General features: G+C 40.6%; 1 protein-coding gene and 1 long non-coding RNA gene across 2 annotated transcripts; both read left to right on the forward strand.

Annotated features, from left to right (window-relative positions):
- LOC137881300 (uncharacterized) lies at positions 1–2,563 on the forward strand. The gene is made up of 3 exons (XR_011103854.1): positions 1–155; positions 2,053–2,093; positions 2,287–2,563. It is a non-coding gene; the product is annotated as an uncharacterized lncRNA (long non-coding RNA).
- Positions 2,564–2,885: 322 nt separating this feature from the next.
- Positions 2,886–15,650, forward strand: tnnt3a (troponin T type 3a (skeletal, fast)). Its single transcript, XM_068724104.1, has 12 exons — positions 2,886–2,889; positions 3,452–3,646; positions 5,278–5,295; positions 6,176–6,194; positions 6,321–6,366; positions 6,464–6,580; positions 8,446–8,523; positions 8,758–8,871; positions 9,669–9,781; positions 9,878–9,968; positions 12,412–12,452; positions 15,339–15,650. Exons 1-12 carry the CDS (start codon positions 2,886–2,888, stop codon positions 15,373–15,375), a joined length of 873 nt encoding a protein of 290 aa, XP_068580205.1. The 3' UTR covers positions 15,376–15,650.
- Positions 15,651–16,019: the final 369 nt, after the last annotated feature.

Here is a 16,019-nt window from a genome sequence, read left to right on the forward strand (position 1 = left end):
GGCCTCGCCTCCGGGACGTCTCTCCGGCCAATGGGGAGGCCTGGCGGATCGTGTGTCACTATAACAGAAGGACATAATCAGCGCGGTAAGTTTGCAGAACCTTACAGCCAGTCTCGGCCAGCAGCGGGGAGCTCACTTCTTTCAGCTTTTCAGAGGTAAGACAGTGAGAGAGTGAGTGAGTGAGTGAGTGTGAGTGTGTGTGTGTGTATGTGTGTGGCAGAAGAAGGAAGCTCAAGTGCAATGTTCCCCCACCAAAAACAATGTCCACTCAATCTGAGAACAGCCGAGTCCACATGTGTTAAAATCACTGCCACGACTAGAAGAGGCTGAGGGTCAGGGGGTGAGACGGGAACAGGCCTCCCTCTGAAGACCAGAGAGAGTGCGATGCTTCTGCGCTTGAGCTCGGCAGCGATTTTACCGAATTTGGTGTTTGGGCGCCTGAGAAGCTGTTTTTTTTGACACCTTGAAGTATTTTTGTATCTCCAAAATGAGATATTTTATAATTTGTTGGGAGTTTTTAAAGTTACCGTTAAAGTATTTAAAAAATCATCGGGATTAACAAAGTTCTGACATTCTTGCTGGACATCCGCTGTTTTCCTTTTGGGCTTTTATTGTTGTTTCCGTGCCGGTTTTGGTCCGAGTCCAGAGACCCCAGGCGGAGGTTCATACCTGAAGGATTTACAGATGGCTTAAAGCCTTTGAAGCAGCTTTCCGCTTCAGGGGACAGAAGACGATACTAATGAGTTTATGCGACATCATCCGGCGGAGAATGGTGTTGTTATTTCTGACATTTAACTTCAGGGGGCTGGGGGCTGGGGGGGGGGGGGTCACTTTGTTTTGCGTTGCTGGATGATACGTTTGATATCACTGCTGATGTCCAGTGATGAAGCTGTAAATTGGGCGTGGCATGTGTGCACATTTAGGCCGCACATAGCCTGAGGATAAACACTTTAACATCTTGAACAGGAGCCAAAAAACCTTTTTACCCTCCCCGACTTCCAATATTACATCATGGTGTAAACACAAATTTGGAATTTCCAAAGAGAGAAGATCCAAAGAGCAATAATACGAGGAAGCCTTTAGCATTAGCCCTTTAACCTTCACGGTGGCCTTTCGGGGGTTTATTTTAATTCCTGAGCAAAAGTGGCCTCAGTCAGCAGGGAGCCTCGGAGGGAAGATGATTGAAGGAACCATGTGAGCGCGAGAAGACCAGATAAGGAGATGAAGGTGGAATTGTGGGTAGAGGGGGTCCAGGGGAAGGAACCCAATCTTTTGGGTCCCCCCCCACCCCACCCCGCCCTTATCTGACACCGGATCTGGTGAAACTGCGCAGCTGTCAGTTGGAAATAGTTGCGATGCTGGGACGGCATTCATGGTGGCCTCACGCTAATTTGACTAAAGGGGCAACTAATCTGACATCTAATCGCTGGATTGATTAAACTACGGAGACTTTTGGGTCGCGTTTTATCACTGATCAGATCCAGTCTGGACTTCAACAGCTGAGAGGGGTTACGGACGGGATCGAGAATTTACCAGAAGAGCGATTCTAAAGATAAAAACAGTCTTTAACACCTTCAATGCTGATTGATGGGATGCCAACCTTTACCCCCCCCCCCGCCCCACCCCTCACCCATTTTAACATTAAACTCTTCCATCAGCAGTTGAAAATGGACCGTTGGCATAAATCTAAGTTTGGCTCCCTTCTCACTTATCGTCAAAGAAGCAGATTCATGGCTGAGGATCGCATTTCAGCCCAAAGTTTTACCGCTAATTAATTACCGCAAATTTGGAAAAGGTTTTTCCCAAATACAACATCCTCCAAATGATGAGGATGAAACACATGTCTTGATTTAATACAGATTTAATTTTCTCATTTTTCTTGTGGTGGGGGGTTAACACATGTGCTGGGCAGCGGGGCGGGGGGGCCGGCAGCAGATATGTAAGACATCTGCAACTTAATCCCGAGCTATAAATAAGCAGCGAGTGCTGCTCGCTCGCTCCTTGCAGACGGACTTTAAGTCTCCTTCTCTTCTCTTCTTCTTTTGCCTCCAGGTTGCAAAGTCCACTGTCACCATGTCTGACACTGAGGAAGTGTAAGTCCTTTCACCTTTACCTCCACACAGGCCCACAGAGATGTATTTGAAAGCTCTGGGGGGGAAAAGAAGCTACAAAGCGGGACCTTTGACTTCAAGATTATTTGGTCAAACAAATGTGCACATTGTCAAGCGTGAATTTTCTCATTATTTTGAATATTAATCAGAATTTCTTTGCCCCTCTCTCTTGCAGTGGGGTCGAGGGTAAGTTGCATCATTTTGTTTCCCCTCTGTTTTAAAAATAAATAGATCGATAAAATCCCCCCTACAAACTAGGCTGTCAGGTACAGTCCGGAGTTCCATGCTAAATGAATCTTTGCCTAACTGACTTTCCATTCCCTGTAGAGAAGTATTTGCACTGGACAAATCCGTATGTTCACAGGTTTGGCTTGACTCCCTCCAGATTCAAGTTGTGCAATAATGCTCTCTCCAGTTTTTTTGTTTTTTTGGAGCAAATCTGCTCAGATATATTATCGTCCCCCCCCCCCCCCCCCCCCCCCCGCTGCTGCATGGTTGCAGGCACCAACGCTGGCCATCAGGACAGTGTCTAAATTTAAATGAAACAAAAAGACATAAAAACTGCACTGACCCTGTTTTGGACAACAAGTCCTGCAGCTCCGCATGACGATCCTGCAACAGCACAGTCCTCCTGAGCTGGACCGGGACATTTAAAAAGCCACTTGTTGAAGGTCCCGTCTGCTCCGCTCTGATCGGCCCAGGAGGACGGTGTTGTGTTTGCTTAGCATGGATCCCCAGTGTACCCACACTTTTGAATCTATATCCTGTCAAAAAATGGGTACAATCCTGGGATCTTTTGATAAATGTTCTTCTGTTCCTTTCTTTCTCGGATGGACGTGAAGAATACGATGGTAAGACGTAAAATCTAATGCCGCTGATACTAATTTGTCGGTCGTTTTTTTTCTCTCGTAAAAACGTGTGGTTTTTTTTAAACGTCTACTTTCCACATGAACCTTAATGCGGCATGCTGGTTAACACTAACTGAGATACATTTTTCTTAAAAAGCCGTCAGGGAAGTCGATTGCATCAGGGTAAACTTTGTCTCTGTTTTGTCTTCGACCACGTTGAGTTGTCTTCAGGAATCAATCCCATCTCTATCCATCAATGACTGACCTTTTCCCTCCTGTAACTGCTTGCTGTCTCACATGCTTTAGCGCCATCCGGTGGCAGTTTCTCCCCCAAAACTGCCACTCCATGAACCTCTTTTTCATCTACTCACCAACCCCCCCTCACCAAACACCTCCACCTCTCCCCCTGTTTCCCCCCCTTTTCTCTACCTGCTTCCATTAACCATCTCACCGCCCTTCCTCTCCCCTGGTGACTCGCTGCATGTCGTGTAGCTGTACAAGAAGAGGTAGTAGAGGAAGTAGAGGTGGCCCCTGAGGCGGCCCCTGAGGAGGCCCCTGAGGCGGCCCCTGAGGCGGCCCCTGAGCCAGAGCCAGAGCCAGTGCCAGAACCAGAGCCAGAGCCAGAACCAGTGGTAGAACCAGAGCCAGAACCAGAACCAGAACCAGAGCCTGAGCCTGAGTATGAAGGTATGTGGTATGGAAAGGGGGGAAGGGGGTATTCTATCATCCTTTCCCAGGCGACAGGTGCGCTCCGAAGGCTGCAGCCAGCCAGACAGACCCCACTAATCCTGACTCCGCACACATGCTCATCATGTCTGCTAATGCTAACGCTACCTTCCTTTCACCTCTCGACAAATTCAAAGACGGCCCTGTTTGGGCGGTGCTCAAATAGGGGCGCGATTTGGGATGTGAAGACGTCTTATATCGATACAAACGTGTTGAGATGATCATACCCAAAGCATTTTACAGTTAGTGTATGACTAATATTTGAAAGTCCATAATTTTTGCACTAAAGCTCATGTTTTAGGCTGATATAAAGAGCCAAAGTCCTGCACCACTATATACAGTACGTAAGCGTATGTACCTTTAGCTTTTGTCCAATTAGCTCTCGTTCCATTAGCTTTTGTTCCGTTAGCTTTTAAACTATTAGCTTTTGTTCCGTTAGCTTTTAAACTATTAGCTCTTATTCCATTAGCTTTTAAACTATTAGCTCTTGTTCCATTAGCTTTTAAACTATTAGCTCTTATTCCATTAGCTTTTGTTCCATTAGCTTTTAAACTATTAGCTTATGTCCTGTTGTACAAGTCCTGCAAATACATCGAAACAGACTCAGGCTGCTAGTAAATGAACAAGTTAGCCTAGCATACCGTATGCTAACATGTTGTCATGCGTAGTGGACAACGATATCGACTGCAAACACAGGGACTATTTCTTAAAAAGGACTAAGATTGGCCTCTTTAATCAGTCTAATCCCACTTCTACTACTGTTACGCATGTACTCTAAGTACTTGTATTTAGCGTACATGTTTGCTTTCTCATTATTTGACTTCTAATGAAGTTTAACCTCAGATTAAAGACACACGTTGTCTTGAGCTGCTTCTCTTAAGATGGTGTCTCAGATTTCATTCTTTTATACATTTTCCACTGTCACACCATCTTATATTAAGCTCACACGCTGGTGGAAAGTCGGTGTTACATTCACATGCTGTTTGATTTAATGCCACAAAATGTATGGTTTAACGCCAAACTCTTGACACCTATAAGGTGTCGTTTGCTGCCATGTTCAAAACGGTCTACCCCGACTTTCCAGCTTTAGTTTGACATTTCTGAAGTTGCATGTGAATTCAGGTGTGGTTGTTAAAGAATCCTACTTTTTTGAGCTGTTTGAAGGTGAAACTGTGGCTTCAAAAACATTTTTTTTATATTTATTTAGTAAATTCTCAAATATTGGCCTTTTATTTACATAAAACTGCAACGAGACCTTTATTTGAAACAGTCTTATATTACAGGCTTTTACTTAAAAACGTCCATATTTTATACGTATGTTTTCATAACATTTTAGCTTCCCTATGTTTCCCAGTTGCTTCCAGTTTTTATTTGTAATATCTGTTAAACTACCATTAGATTACAAGCAACTTCCGACGTTTTAAAAGCCTTTATTTGCTCGTGCTGGCCTCTTCATGTCGGTTGTTATTTGAGAATTTACAGTGGTTACATTTTGTAGTTTCTCTGTGTTAAACTGATGTGCGGCTCTCAGAGCTCTTGCTAATGCTTTTTGTCTATTCTGCTCTTTCATTTTGGATGCTTGCTGCATGCAGAGACCTTGGAAGAGGAAGGTATGTTGATTTGGAAAAACACAAATTCTGACGAATCTGTAATCTGTCATTCTGGTTTTGGGAGGACCACGGTGTCCGGGTCTGACGTCTGTACCTCGGGGGAACGCCTGCTGTTCACAAAAAATGTCTGTCAAAAAAAAATAAAATCCAGGAGCGCTGCCCAATTGGCACTGAGAGTTTGAAATTCTGAACCAAAAAAACCCACAAAAAACCCCACAATTTTAAAAACCTTATGGAACAAGTTTTGAGATTAAAGCTGCTAGTGGAGAAAAAGGGTGAAAGAATATGAGATGCTAACACGTGCTTTACTGCGCAGCGACCCCACCGTTAAACTCTTTGCTATGCCACTCGTCTTCTGCATGGCATGCAGCGCCAGAATCTGGGTGTAAAGACAAGAATGAACCGGAGGGTGGGTGGTGGTGGTGGTGGGGGAGGGGGGGTACTTTGTGTTGCTTGTGTAAAATGGTTTTGGGGTCAAGCCAAATAAAAACATGACACATATCGTACGGTACATAAATGTCACAGTTTATCTAGACAAATGAGGCTCTTTTTTTTAAAGGAAGCTGATGCTCTTTTTTTTTAATTGTGTTTCTGTAACTTCGCTCACAGCGAGCTCTTTGATATCCTCAAACCTTCTTTACTTTGATAAGTCAAGTTCTCTTACAGTGTGTACCTGTTGTTCTAACCCTAATTTAAACACTGAGGCTGCATTTTCCATTTTTTTTTATTAATTAAGATTAATTTAATTAATCTTATTTTTTATTTTTTTTTAAACCATGCAGTTTAATCCATGTAATGCCTGAGAGAAAGTGAAATAATCGGCTTTGTTTCTAACCCCATGACATGTACTTGTCCCCTCTTCGTTTCCTAACCCTGACAGAGGAGAAGCCAAAGTTCAAGTAAGTTTCCTTCTCGCGCACTTCAAAATGATTTCTGCAGACATTTCCACCCGAGACGTTCGGCAAAGAAGCAGTAAAACGATGTTAAAATCAGTGCACTTAAGGTGAGAACTCTCCCTCCTTTAGGCCCAGCGCTCCTAAAATCCCCGATGGTGAGAAAGTGGACTTTGACGTAAGTGGACCCGAAGTGACGGATTGAAGGGTTTCTGTCCGACGTTTGACGTGTTTTTGAGCTGAAGGTTTGTTTTTTCTGTACTTCTGACCTGCAGGACATCCAGAAGAAACGTCAGAACAAGGATCTGGTGGAGCTGCAGGGTCTGATCGATGCTCACTTTGAGTGCAGGAAGAAGGAGGAGGAGGAGCTGATCGGCCTGAAGGACAGGATTGTGAGTCTTCAGCAGGAGCCTTTTTAAACCCGCTAACAATGCAGTCTGCTCTCCTGACAATGACGTCATAGTAAAACAAAACTCAACTGTCAATCATGTTTAGAGGGGAACGTATTTCAGCCCAGTATCACAGCAGCTCGTGAACTAGTCATGAAATGCAGTCTATTAGTTTCAAGTGCCGGATTTAGTTGTTTAAACCTAACTGTTGGTTTAGTTGTTTAAACCTAACTGTTGGTTTAGTTGTTTAAACCTAACTGTTGGTTTAGTTGTCTAAACCTAACTGTTGGTTTAGTCGTTTGAACCTAACTGTTGGTTTTGTCGTCTAAACCTAACTGTTGGTTTAGTTGTCTAAACCTAACTGTTGGTTTAGTCGTTTGAACCTAACTGTTGGTTTTGTCGTCTAAACCTAACTGTTGGTTTAGTCGTTTGAACCTAACTGTTGGTTTTGTCGTCTAAACCTAACTGTTGGTTTAGTTGTCTAAACCTAACTGTTGGTTTAGTCGTTTGAACCTAACTGTTGGTTTTGTCGTCTAAACCTAACTGTTGGTTTAGTCGTTTGAACCTAACTGTTGGTTTTGTCGTCTAAACCTAACTGTTGGTTTAGTCGTTTGAACCTAACTGTTGGTTTTGTCGTCTAAACCTAACTGTTGGTTTTGTCGTCTAAACCTAACTGTTGGTTTAGTCATCTAAACCTAACTGTTGGTTTTGTCGTCTGAACCTAACTGTTGGTTTAGTCGTTTGAACCTAACTGTTGGTTTAGTCGTTTGAACCTAACTGTTGGTTTAGTCGTTTGAACCTAACTGTTGGTTTTGTCGTCTAAACCTAACTGTTGGTTTAGTCGTTTGAACCTAACTGTTGGTTTAGTCGTTTGAACCTAACTGTTGGTTTTGTCGTCTAAACCTAACTGTTGGTTTTGTCGTCTAAACCTAACTGTTGGTTTAGTCGTCTAAACCTAACTGTTGGTTTTGTCGTCTGAACCTAACTGTTGGTTTAGTCGTTTGAACCTAACTGTTGGTTTAGTCGTTTGAACCTAACTGTTGGTTTAGTCGTTTGAACCTAACTGTTGGTTTTGTCGTCTAAACCTAACTGTTGGTTTAGTCGTTTGAACCTAACTGTTGGTTTAGTCGTTTGAACCTAACTGTTGGTTTTGTCGTCTAAACCTAACTGTTGGTTTAGTCGTTTGAACCTAACTGTTGGTTTAGTCGTTTGAACCTAACTGTTGGTTTAGTCGTCTAAACCTAACTGTTGGTTTTGTCGTCTAAACCTAACTGTTGGTTTAGTCGTTTGAACCTAACTGTTGGTTTTGTCGTCTAAACCTAACTGTTGGTTTAGTCGTTTGAACCTAACTGTTGGTTTAGTCGTCTAAACCTAACTGTTGGTTTTGTCGTCTAAACCTAACTGTTGGTTTAGTCGTTTGAACCTAACTGTTGGTTTAGTCGTCTAAACCTAACTGTTGGTTTAGTCGTCTAAACCTAACTGTTGGTTTTGTCATCTAAACCTAACTGTTGGTTTAGTCGTTTGAACCTAACTGTTGGTTTTGTCGTCTAAACCTAACTGTTGGTTTAGTCGTTTGAACCTAACTGTTGGTTTAGTCGTCTAAACCTAACTGTTGGTTTTGTCGTCTAAACCTAACTGTTGGTTTAGTTGTTCGAGACTATTTCCCAAACTGCCATGAGACTGTGTTTCTTTCACCCAGGAGACCTCTGTTAGTGTCCCGTGTGAAGACCAAAAGTCACCGTTGACTCATTTTAATTCACTTCTGTAACTTAAATAATGTAACACAAACATCCTAATTTTAGACCATGATGTTTTTACCTGCAAACATTACGACTAAGTTGAACAATATTTCCATGTTTTGTCTGCAGGAGAAGCGTCGCGCTGAGAGAGCCGAGCAGCAGAGAATCCGCGCTGAGAAGGAGAAGGAGCGCCAGGTCAAACGTGAGGTTCGTGGTTTCATCTTCTTCTTCAACCCTTAAACCCTTAAACCCTCGGGGGGGGGGGGGGGGCACCAAAGACCTCATGGGGTGCGCCGGGATCTGTCTGTTCTGAGGTTGTCACATGTATAACTAAAGTCATGGTAACACACTCACTGGATCATTTAAACTGTTCTTTGAGGCTCACGGAGGTCTCACTCCGACTCGTTTTCATTTCTTTTTTTCTTTTTCCGTGTGAAACAGGAGGAGAGGCGGATCAGGGAGGAGAAAGACGCTCAGAAGAAGTCAGATGAAGACGCAAAGAAGAAGTCAGCTCTGTCCAGCATGGGCTCCAACTACAGCAGCCACCTGCAGAGAGTCAGTACACAGTCACAGCGCCTGCTAGTGGTGCACAGTCACTACGCTACTTCAGTGTTTTAATCTTACGTACGGAAGCTCTATTCATGATTTAATTTGCCATTATCTTACGATCAGAAGTTAGTTATATGGTCATCTTTGCTATCTAACAAAGCTGTTTTCCTCGTGTTGAATCTTGTCCCTTTAAGGCTTCCGTACTTACGTTACTTTATGCTTTGATTCCACTATTTCAGAGGTAAATATTGTACTTTTTACTGCTTTTATCTGACAGCAGGATAAAACTAACTTAATCTCAGTCCGCTGCATATTTACAATAGTATAACTTGTGAAAATGTAGCTGACAGCGTATAATGAGTCATTTTACTTAGAATACACTCATAATACTTAGGTTATTAAATGCGCTTTACTGAAGTAAAAGTAGAAATACCATCCTTGAATTCTCCATTGAGAGCAAAAGTCCTGAATTGAAGTATTATCAACTAAATAAAAGTACTCATTGTGCCGTAAAAGTAAATATATTATGTCGATATTACTCTTCAGCTTTTATCACGTTTTAATGTAGTACTTCGTCAATGTGGAGCCAGTTTTATATACTCCGTATACTACAAATACTGCGTCATATCATGTCAGCATATATGTAGAAAGTAACTGAAAGTGTCAGATGAATGTAGTGAAGTATAAAGTAGCATAAGATGGAAATACTCAAATCCAAGTATGTCTAGATTGTACTTAGTTGCACTCAGTGCTTTTCCTTTGAGATGAAAGTACTGCTGTTGACCTGTAAAGAACATCAACAGGCTGACCAGAAGAGAGGAGGAAAGAAAGAGACTGAGAGAGAGAAGAAGAAGAAGATCCTGGCCGCCAGACGCAAGCAGCTGAACATCGACCACCTGAACGAGGACAAGCTGAAGTACGACTGAACGCTCCACACGATGTCGCCGACTCTCTCTCTTTAAAGTGTTCCTCTTACTCACCGTACCCCCGTGTGCTCGTGTGCTTCCTGCAGGGATAAGATCAAGGAGTTGCATGAATGGATGACCCAGCTGGAGTCTGAGAAGTTCGACCACATGGAAAGACTGAAGAGGCAGAAATACGAGGTGAGACCCCCCCCCCCCCCCCCCCCCTATCTTTACTGTTGGTGCTGGAGCTTCTCAACCTGATGTCAAGATCCCTCTATGGGTCACTTGATGGCAACAAGGGGGACGTTTCTATGCGTCATAAATTGTTTGATTTGATTTATTTAACACATTTGTTGTTAAAATCTAGAAAATCAGAGGAATTATTGGGGCTAAAAGCAGAATTATTGATTGGAAGAGGTTGAGAAACTCTATTTTTTTTGTCTTTCACTTTTAACTTCCCCATTACAGATATTTAGTGAAACAAAAGGTATTGTTATAACGTGAAGACGGGAGTTTATTGAAGAGTTTATCCTGCAAATGATGCAAGTTTCAATACTTCAATATCTTGGAATATCTTTATTGCAGGTCTATGTTACTACAGCAATCTTAAAGGAACTATTTTAAAACGTACCATTACATAAATTAATGGGCTAGTTCATTACTTTAATAGGGGCTATTTTGAAAAGACAACTTTATAAATGTTCTTTTAGTCATTTTGAATTGACTGTCTAGACTGGATATTTAAATTCCTCGTTCATAGTTGTTGTTTTGGTTTAATAAAGCACAAATCGAGGGCGGATTGAGAGCTGAAGCGGTTAATTGAGTGGAGTATTTGAAAACTTTGGCTTCTTTTGCTAAAAAAAAATACGGAAGAAACATTTTGCTTTGTCAGGTATCGTATCGTTACTCAGCCTTAATTAAATGCACATAATCAACATGTTCCTCCACAGATTTGTCCTCGGTATGTACTCTGATCTACACATTTAAAACCCACAAAAACACACTTTTCCCGGACTGTACCAGCTATCTGCTGTTGTTGTTGTTGTTGATGATGGTGAGCATCCGGCCGAGCGAACCCTCTGGGTTTGAACCCTCGATATGCTCTCTGATTCCCTCCAGGTTACAACCCTGCGTAAGAGAGTGGAGGAGCTCAGTAAATTGTAAGTAGAGCTGAGCAGCAGGGAGGTTTCAAAGGCTCGTTGCATGTTAGCATGAAGGGTCATGAAGAACCGGAGCGCCCCCCGCTGGCCGAGAGAGGACACGAAACACCACCAGGAGGGGAAAAAAAACTGACGGAGGAAACTGAAGAGTTTGTTTTCCAAAAGTGACACCTGAACATCCGCTATGGAAAAAGATACTCAGACGGTTAAATTCCCTTTATCTTATTTATTTAAAGAAAGCACCACAGCTTCAGTTTCACTTTGCTGTAAGTAAACAAAACCACATATGAGTCAGTCTCCAAATCTTCTTAATGCAAAAAGTACTTTAGTTCAAATGTAAGGAAACTCTGTGCTTCGATTCACATATTTGAATACGTATTTTTGAAGTATTGCATTAGAAAAGCTGTATGCAAACAGTAAAACTCGATAAAACTTCCTCAATCGTGACCAAAACAAATCTTTTGATTCTCTCGTAGAAGGTTAGATGGTGGATTACAGACATGTGGAGCCTATAGCGCCAACTTCTGACCAAACTACGCTGCAGCCGAGTTTATTCGCTCCAAACCAGTGGATTGAAACGCGTCTAATTTGCACTTGTTATTTGCGGCATTTCAAAATTTTTTATTAACTTTCCACATAAATCCTCGCATTAATAGGAGGGCTTTTTTCTTTTATGTAACTACAAGAATTTCTAGTAAAAATTAGATACAAAGACGTTCTTCTTTGTAGACAAACATTTCAAATTTAGGACACATCTGAGCTTCCGTACCTAATTTACACAAACTTGAAATGAATGAATGTAAATACTATGAAGGAAATTGTTCTATGACACAATTAGGTTACCTTCCATCCTTTCCAAAGGTGTATTTATATATATATATATATATATATATATATATATATATATATATATATATATATATATATATATATTCTCATTTAATAACAATGTCACTTTGGAATCAAACTCTTCAATTAAAAGCAGATAAACGATCTAAAGTGGGGGTAAATCTGGTGTTGAGCTCCTCCACATTCTGCCCTGGTCTGGATGTTTAGCATCACAGAGCTTTGGGTTCAGGTGTGTGAGCGAGCGGTCCAACAGGTAAGTCGGACTTTCAGAGGTTTCAGAGCCGAGCTGAAGTCCACTCTCTCTAAACTGTTCTTTTCTTTGTCGGGGAAACCATGACGGGCGTTTCAACGCAGCAATGATCAGAAGGTTTGTAATCAACAATAGTTTGATCAGGAAGTTATGTACGTATGTCCCAGATTTGAGCATTGATAGCATTCAGTGCTCTTTCTGGACACTCTGCAATTACAAATCACATAAACGTGAACACAAAGGAAACACTGATCACATGCATTGGCCCCCCATCGTGGTTTCCCATGATGCCTCAGCCCATGGAGCCGGTTAAAGGAGAGCAGAGGAAAGTCCTTTTCCTTGGAGGTAAATGTGTTAAAGCTGCTGCTGTGTCGTTTTTCAGGTGCTCACGTACAGGAACCGCATTGATGAGTTACAGAAGCAGTAAGTACTGGCATTGCCAGGTTTTTCTGACACCCGGTGGGCTAATCCTCAAAAAACTTAACTCCCACCTGTCTGCGTGAACCCTCCCTTAGCCGGACATAAGTGTCATGACCATTCATGACAGTTTATGGCAGAAAACATTCCTTTAGTGGAAACTGTTTTATGTGTTTTTGTTTGATGTTTAAACTGGATATTGGAAAGGCAGATGTTTGCATGTCGGAGACGATTTGTAGCTTCAGTCTATAGAGCTGTTTTGTTTAGTTAAGTTTCAACATAATAGCCCAAAATCTGAACTCAGAGGTCATGTTGTCATGTCACGTTTGTCTCTGACGTTTAGCTATTTAGGAATATTATATTTCTGCAGCACGTTGAATATTAAGTCATTAAAATTAACAGGCAAATAAGCTGCAGTTTAATAGTTTAGCAGGCTAGCTGACCAGCTAATATAGCTGACTAATATGGTTAGATTGATAATGACTTACTAGCTAATGTAGAAAATCTAGCAGAAATTTAATTATTTAACGGATTTGTAAAAGTCAAAAGTTAAAAAATATTTTACTTGAGTAATTTCAGAATTGTAGAAGTCTAGCTCACCAACTTATATAGCTGAAGGCTAGTATGGCTAGCTACGCTAACTAGCTAATGTAGAAAATGTATGTTAAAAGTTAAAAACAAACATTTTACTTTCGCCATTTTGAACATTCAGCAGGTTAGCTGACCAGCTAATATAGCTGAAGGCTAGTATGGCTAGCTATGCTAACTAGCTAACGTAGAAAACGTATGTTAAAAGTTAAAAACAAACATTTTACTTTCGCCATTTTGAACATTCAGCAGGCTAGCTGACCAGCTAATATAGCTGAAGGCTAGTATGGCTAGCTTGATCATGGAATGTCAGCTAGGCTAACTAGCTACTGTAGAAGAGTATAACTAAACTGAATATTTTAAAACTAACAGTAGGGTTTCAGACTGTTAGCTTTACGTCTCGTTTTTTCTCTAGACCTCAGTTTGATTTTACTCTCCTGAAATTAAACATTTGTTGACTAATCGTGTTTGTACGTCTTCACGGAGACACTGTTATGTTCATGTTGTAGAAAAGACAAATTGTGGAATTTCATGCAAATGGTTTGCTAAATCGACTGAAGATTAATATATATATATATATATATATATATATATATATATATATATTATTAATTTGTTAGCTTGATTTAGCAATCTGTGTGCATATTTTTACATTTTCTTTTCCCGAGATATGTAATGTCCCAAACATATTATGTGTTTTATATATATATATCTTTTGTTTCCATTCATAACTGTTAACATACTGGTATCACCCAGTGTCGGCTATGTGAGGAGTGTTCCCTGGCATTCTCTGAAAAAGTATGGATAAACTTCTCAACAATTATTGTTCAATAAAATGTAGATAGTGGAAACTCTTTGAAATAAATGTAATTATTAAGTACAATTATGACCCAAAATGGTGCATCCTTTTTCAGTGTAAATGTCAGGGCGCTCCTCTTCATACTGACCCCTTTACTTCTTTGCGTGTGAGAGACATTACAACAGTAACTGTAAAGGTAATCACAGTAAGTTAGTGTTGGACTCGGTCATGATTCAGTGAATGTGCAGGTAAGTGTTGCACGAGTTTGTTTATTTTTTTTTTCTGCCTGAACTTCAACGTCACCAGAGATGTCTCACTGTAATGTTGTAGACTGGAAATTTTGCCATTTTTTTGCCATTTTGCATGTGGTTTTTAAGTCATTTTGAAAAAGTCACGCATGTAAAAATGACATTGTTTTAGTCCTTGAGTACTAAAATAGTACTATTTTGTGATCTAGACTGTATTTTGTTCCATTAAGTGAAATATATTTTCCTCGTTCATTTATTTATTTAAATTAAATTGACTGTAGCAGGTAAACGTTAACCAGGCGGGAACAAGTCGTTAGCTACGTTAGCTACTCCACGATCGGACAAATATACAAACAAAAACCTGTTACATGCAAACGAGACTGAAAACTGAAGAATTTATACTCATCATATCGAGCTGATGAATACATGTGAACAAGAGGGAGAGCGAGTGTTGTAGCTACTTGACTATATTGTTAAATTAAAACGTTGCAGCATCAGCCGTGAGATTCATCTCTGACCTTTAACGCTCCACATTTTCCCTTTTTTGGGCCCTTAAGCGTCCAGTAAATATAATTTCCAACTTCACTCTTCCTCTCTTGATTTCATTTGACTATTTTCCCGCTTGACATTACATTGATATTGTCATCATATTTCATAACTTGTAAAAACACCAATCAACGTCAATAATATCTTACGTAGTCATATCTTCTACATATTCATCTTATGTTCTCTGTAATATTGTCACATTTTAATATTATTTAAGTGGAGGCTTCAAATAAGCCCATTTGGCTTTCTGCCTCTTCCTGCTCTGTGATATTATTTATCTCCGTTATGTTTGTTTATTTTGATTTTATTTTTGAAATTGTGTAAAATAAATAAACTAAACTAAACAGCCGACATCACATGGACGGATCCACTTTGAAAGACACCTTCCGTATATGTAGCATATTGACAATTATCTTGACTTTAAGTGGGTCGCGTGCAAAATGTTAATTTTATATCTAAAAGATTTTAACTTGCTTCTTTTTGACCCTGCAAACTAAATTAGTGGAAAGGGGAAAACGTATATTTTCTGAAAGGATTTTGGACGACGTCCTAGCAGACGTGCTAATCAACTGTGTACAAAATATCCACTTGCGTTTTCACGTACAGTTTATACTGTTTCCTGATCCACACTTTAGACCTTTCTATGTTTTACAAATTGTTAAAAGCACCACAGATTTCTGACATTTTGTTGTTGTCTTTTTCGTATTACAGCAGCAAGAAGGGAGCCGCCGCCCGCCGCAGAAAGTAGATCGTCTCAGAAAGCCAACTGCGATCGTCTCGGACACGCGCCTGATGAAACAACAACGCACACGGCGGCGACGAAGGTCGTAGCTCAGAAGAAGAAGAAGCCAGTAACGCTGAGGTGGACTTCAACCCACGTCCTGATACACGCAACCAGGAGCCTTTAGCTGCTGTTCAATAGGAATTAAAACAAAAAAAAGAAAAACTTGTTTCGCCATCACGCTTCCTCGCCCTCAGCTGTTTGGTTCTCAGAATTTTTGTAAATAAAGTGTGACACTTCAAGCCATGTGTGTAGAGCTGTTGTCATTCACAAATCAATAAAGTTCAGTATTTTTCAGACAGTCGTTTGTTCAACACTGTTTTCTGACTGCAGAGTTGAATTGAACTTCGTCAGCAGGATTTATGGAGGCTCTGCATTTAAATAACTAGCACAAAGTCTCAAACATCTTTATTTCATCCAAATGCTCTCAGCAGTAAAAGTAAAGAATAATGTTTTTATGGTTTTAAAATATTGTTTTTAGTATTAAAACGTACAAACAGTGCAAGAAATATATATAGAAAAACAAAACAACTCTACAAAGACAAAGATTCATCAGATGTTGGTCATAAAACTCACTTCATGGACTGATTAATGCGATTTCATCATTATTC

Source organism: Cebidichthys violaceus, unplaced genomic scaffold (genome assembly GCF_023349555.1).
Source record: "Cebidichthys violaceus isolate CVI_PGR_0920_01 unplaced genomic scaffold, fCebVio1.0.p SCAF_3, whole genome shotgun sequence".
NCBI classification, from domain to species: domain Eukaryota; kingdom Metazoa; phylum Chordata; class Actinopteri; order Perciformes; family Stichaeidae; genus Cebidichthys; species Cebidichthys violaceus.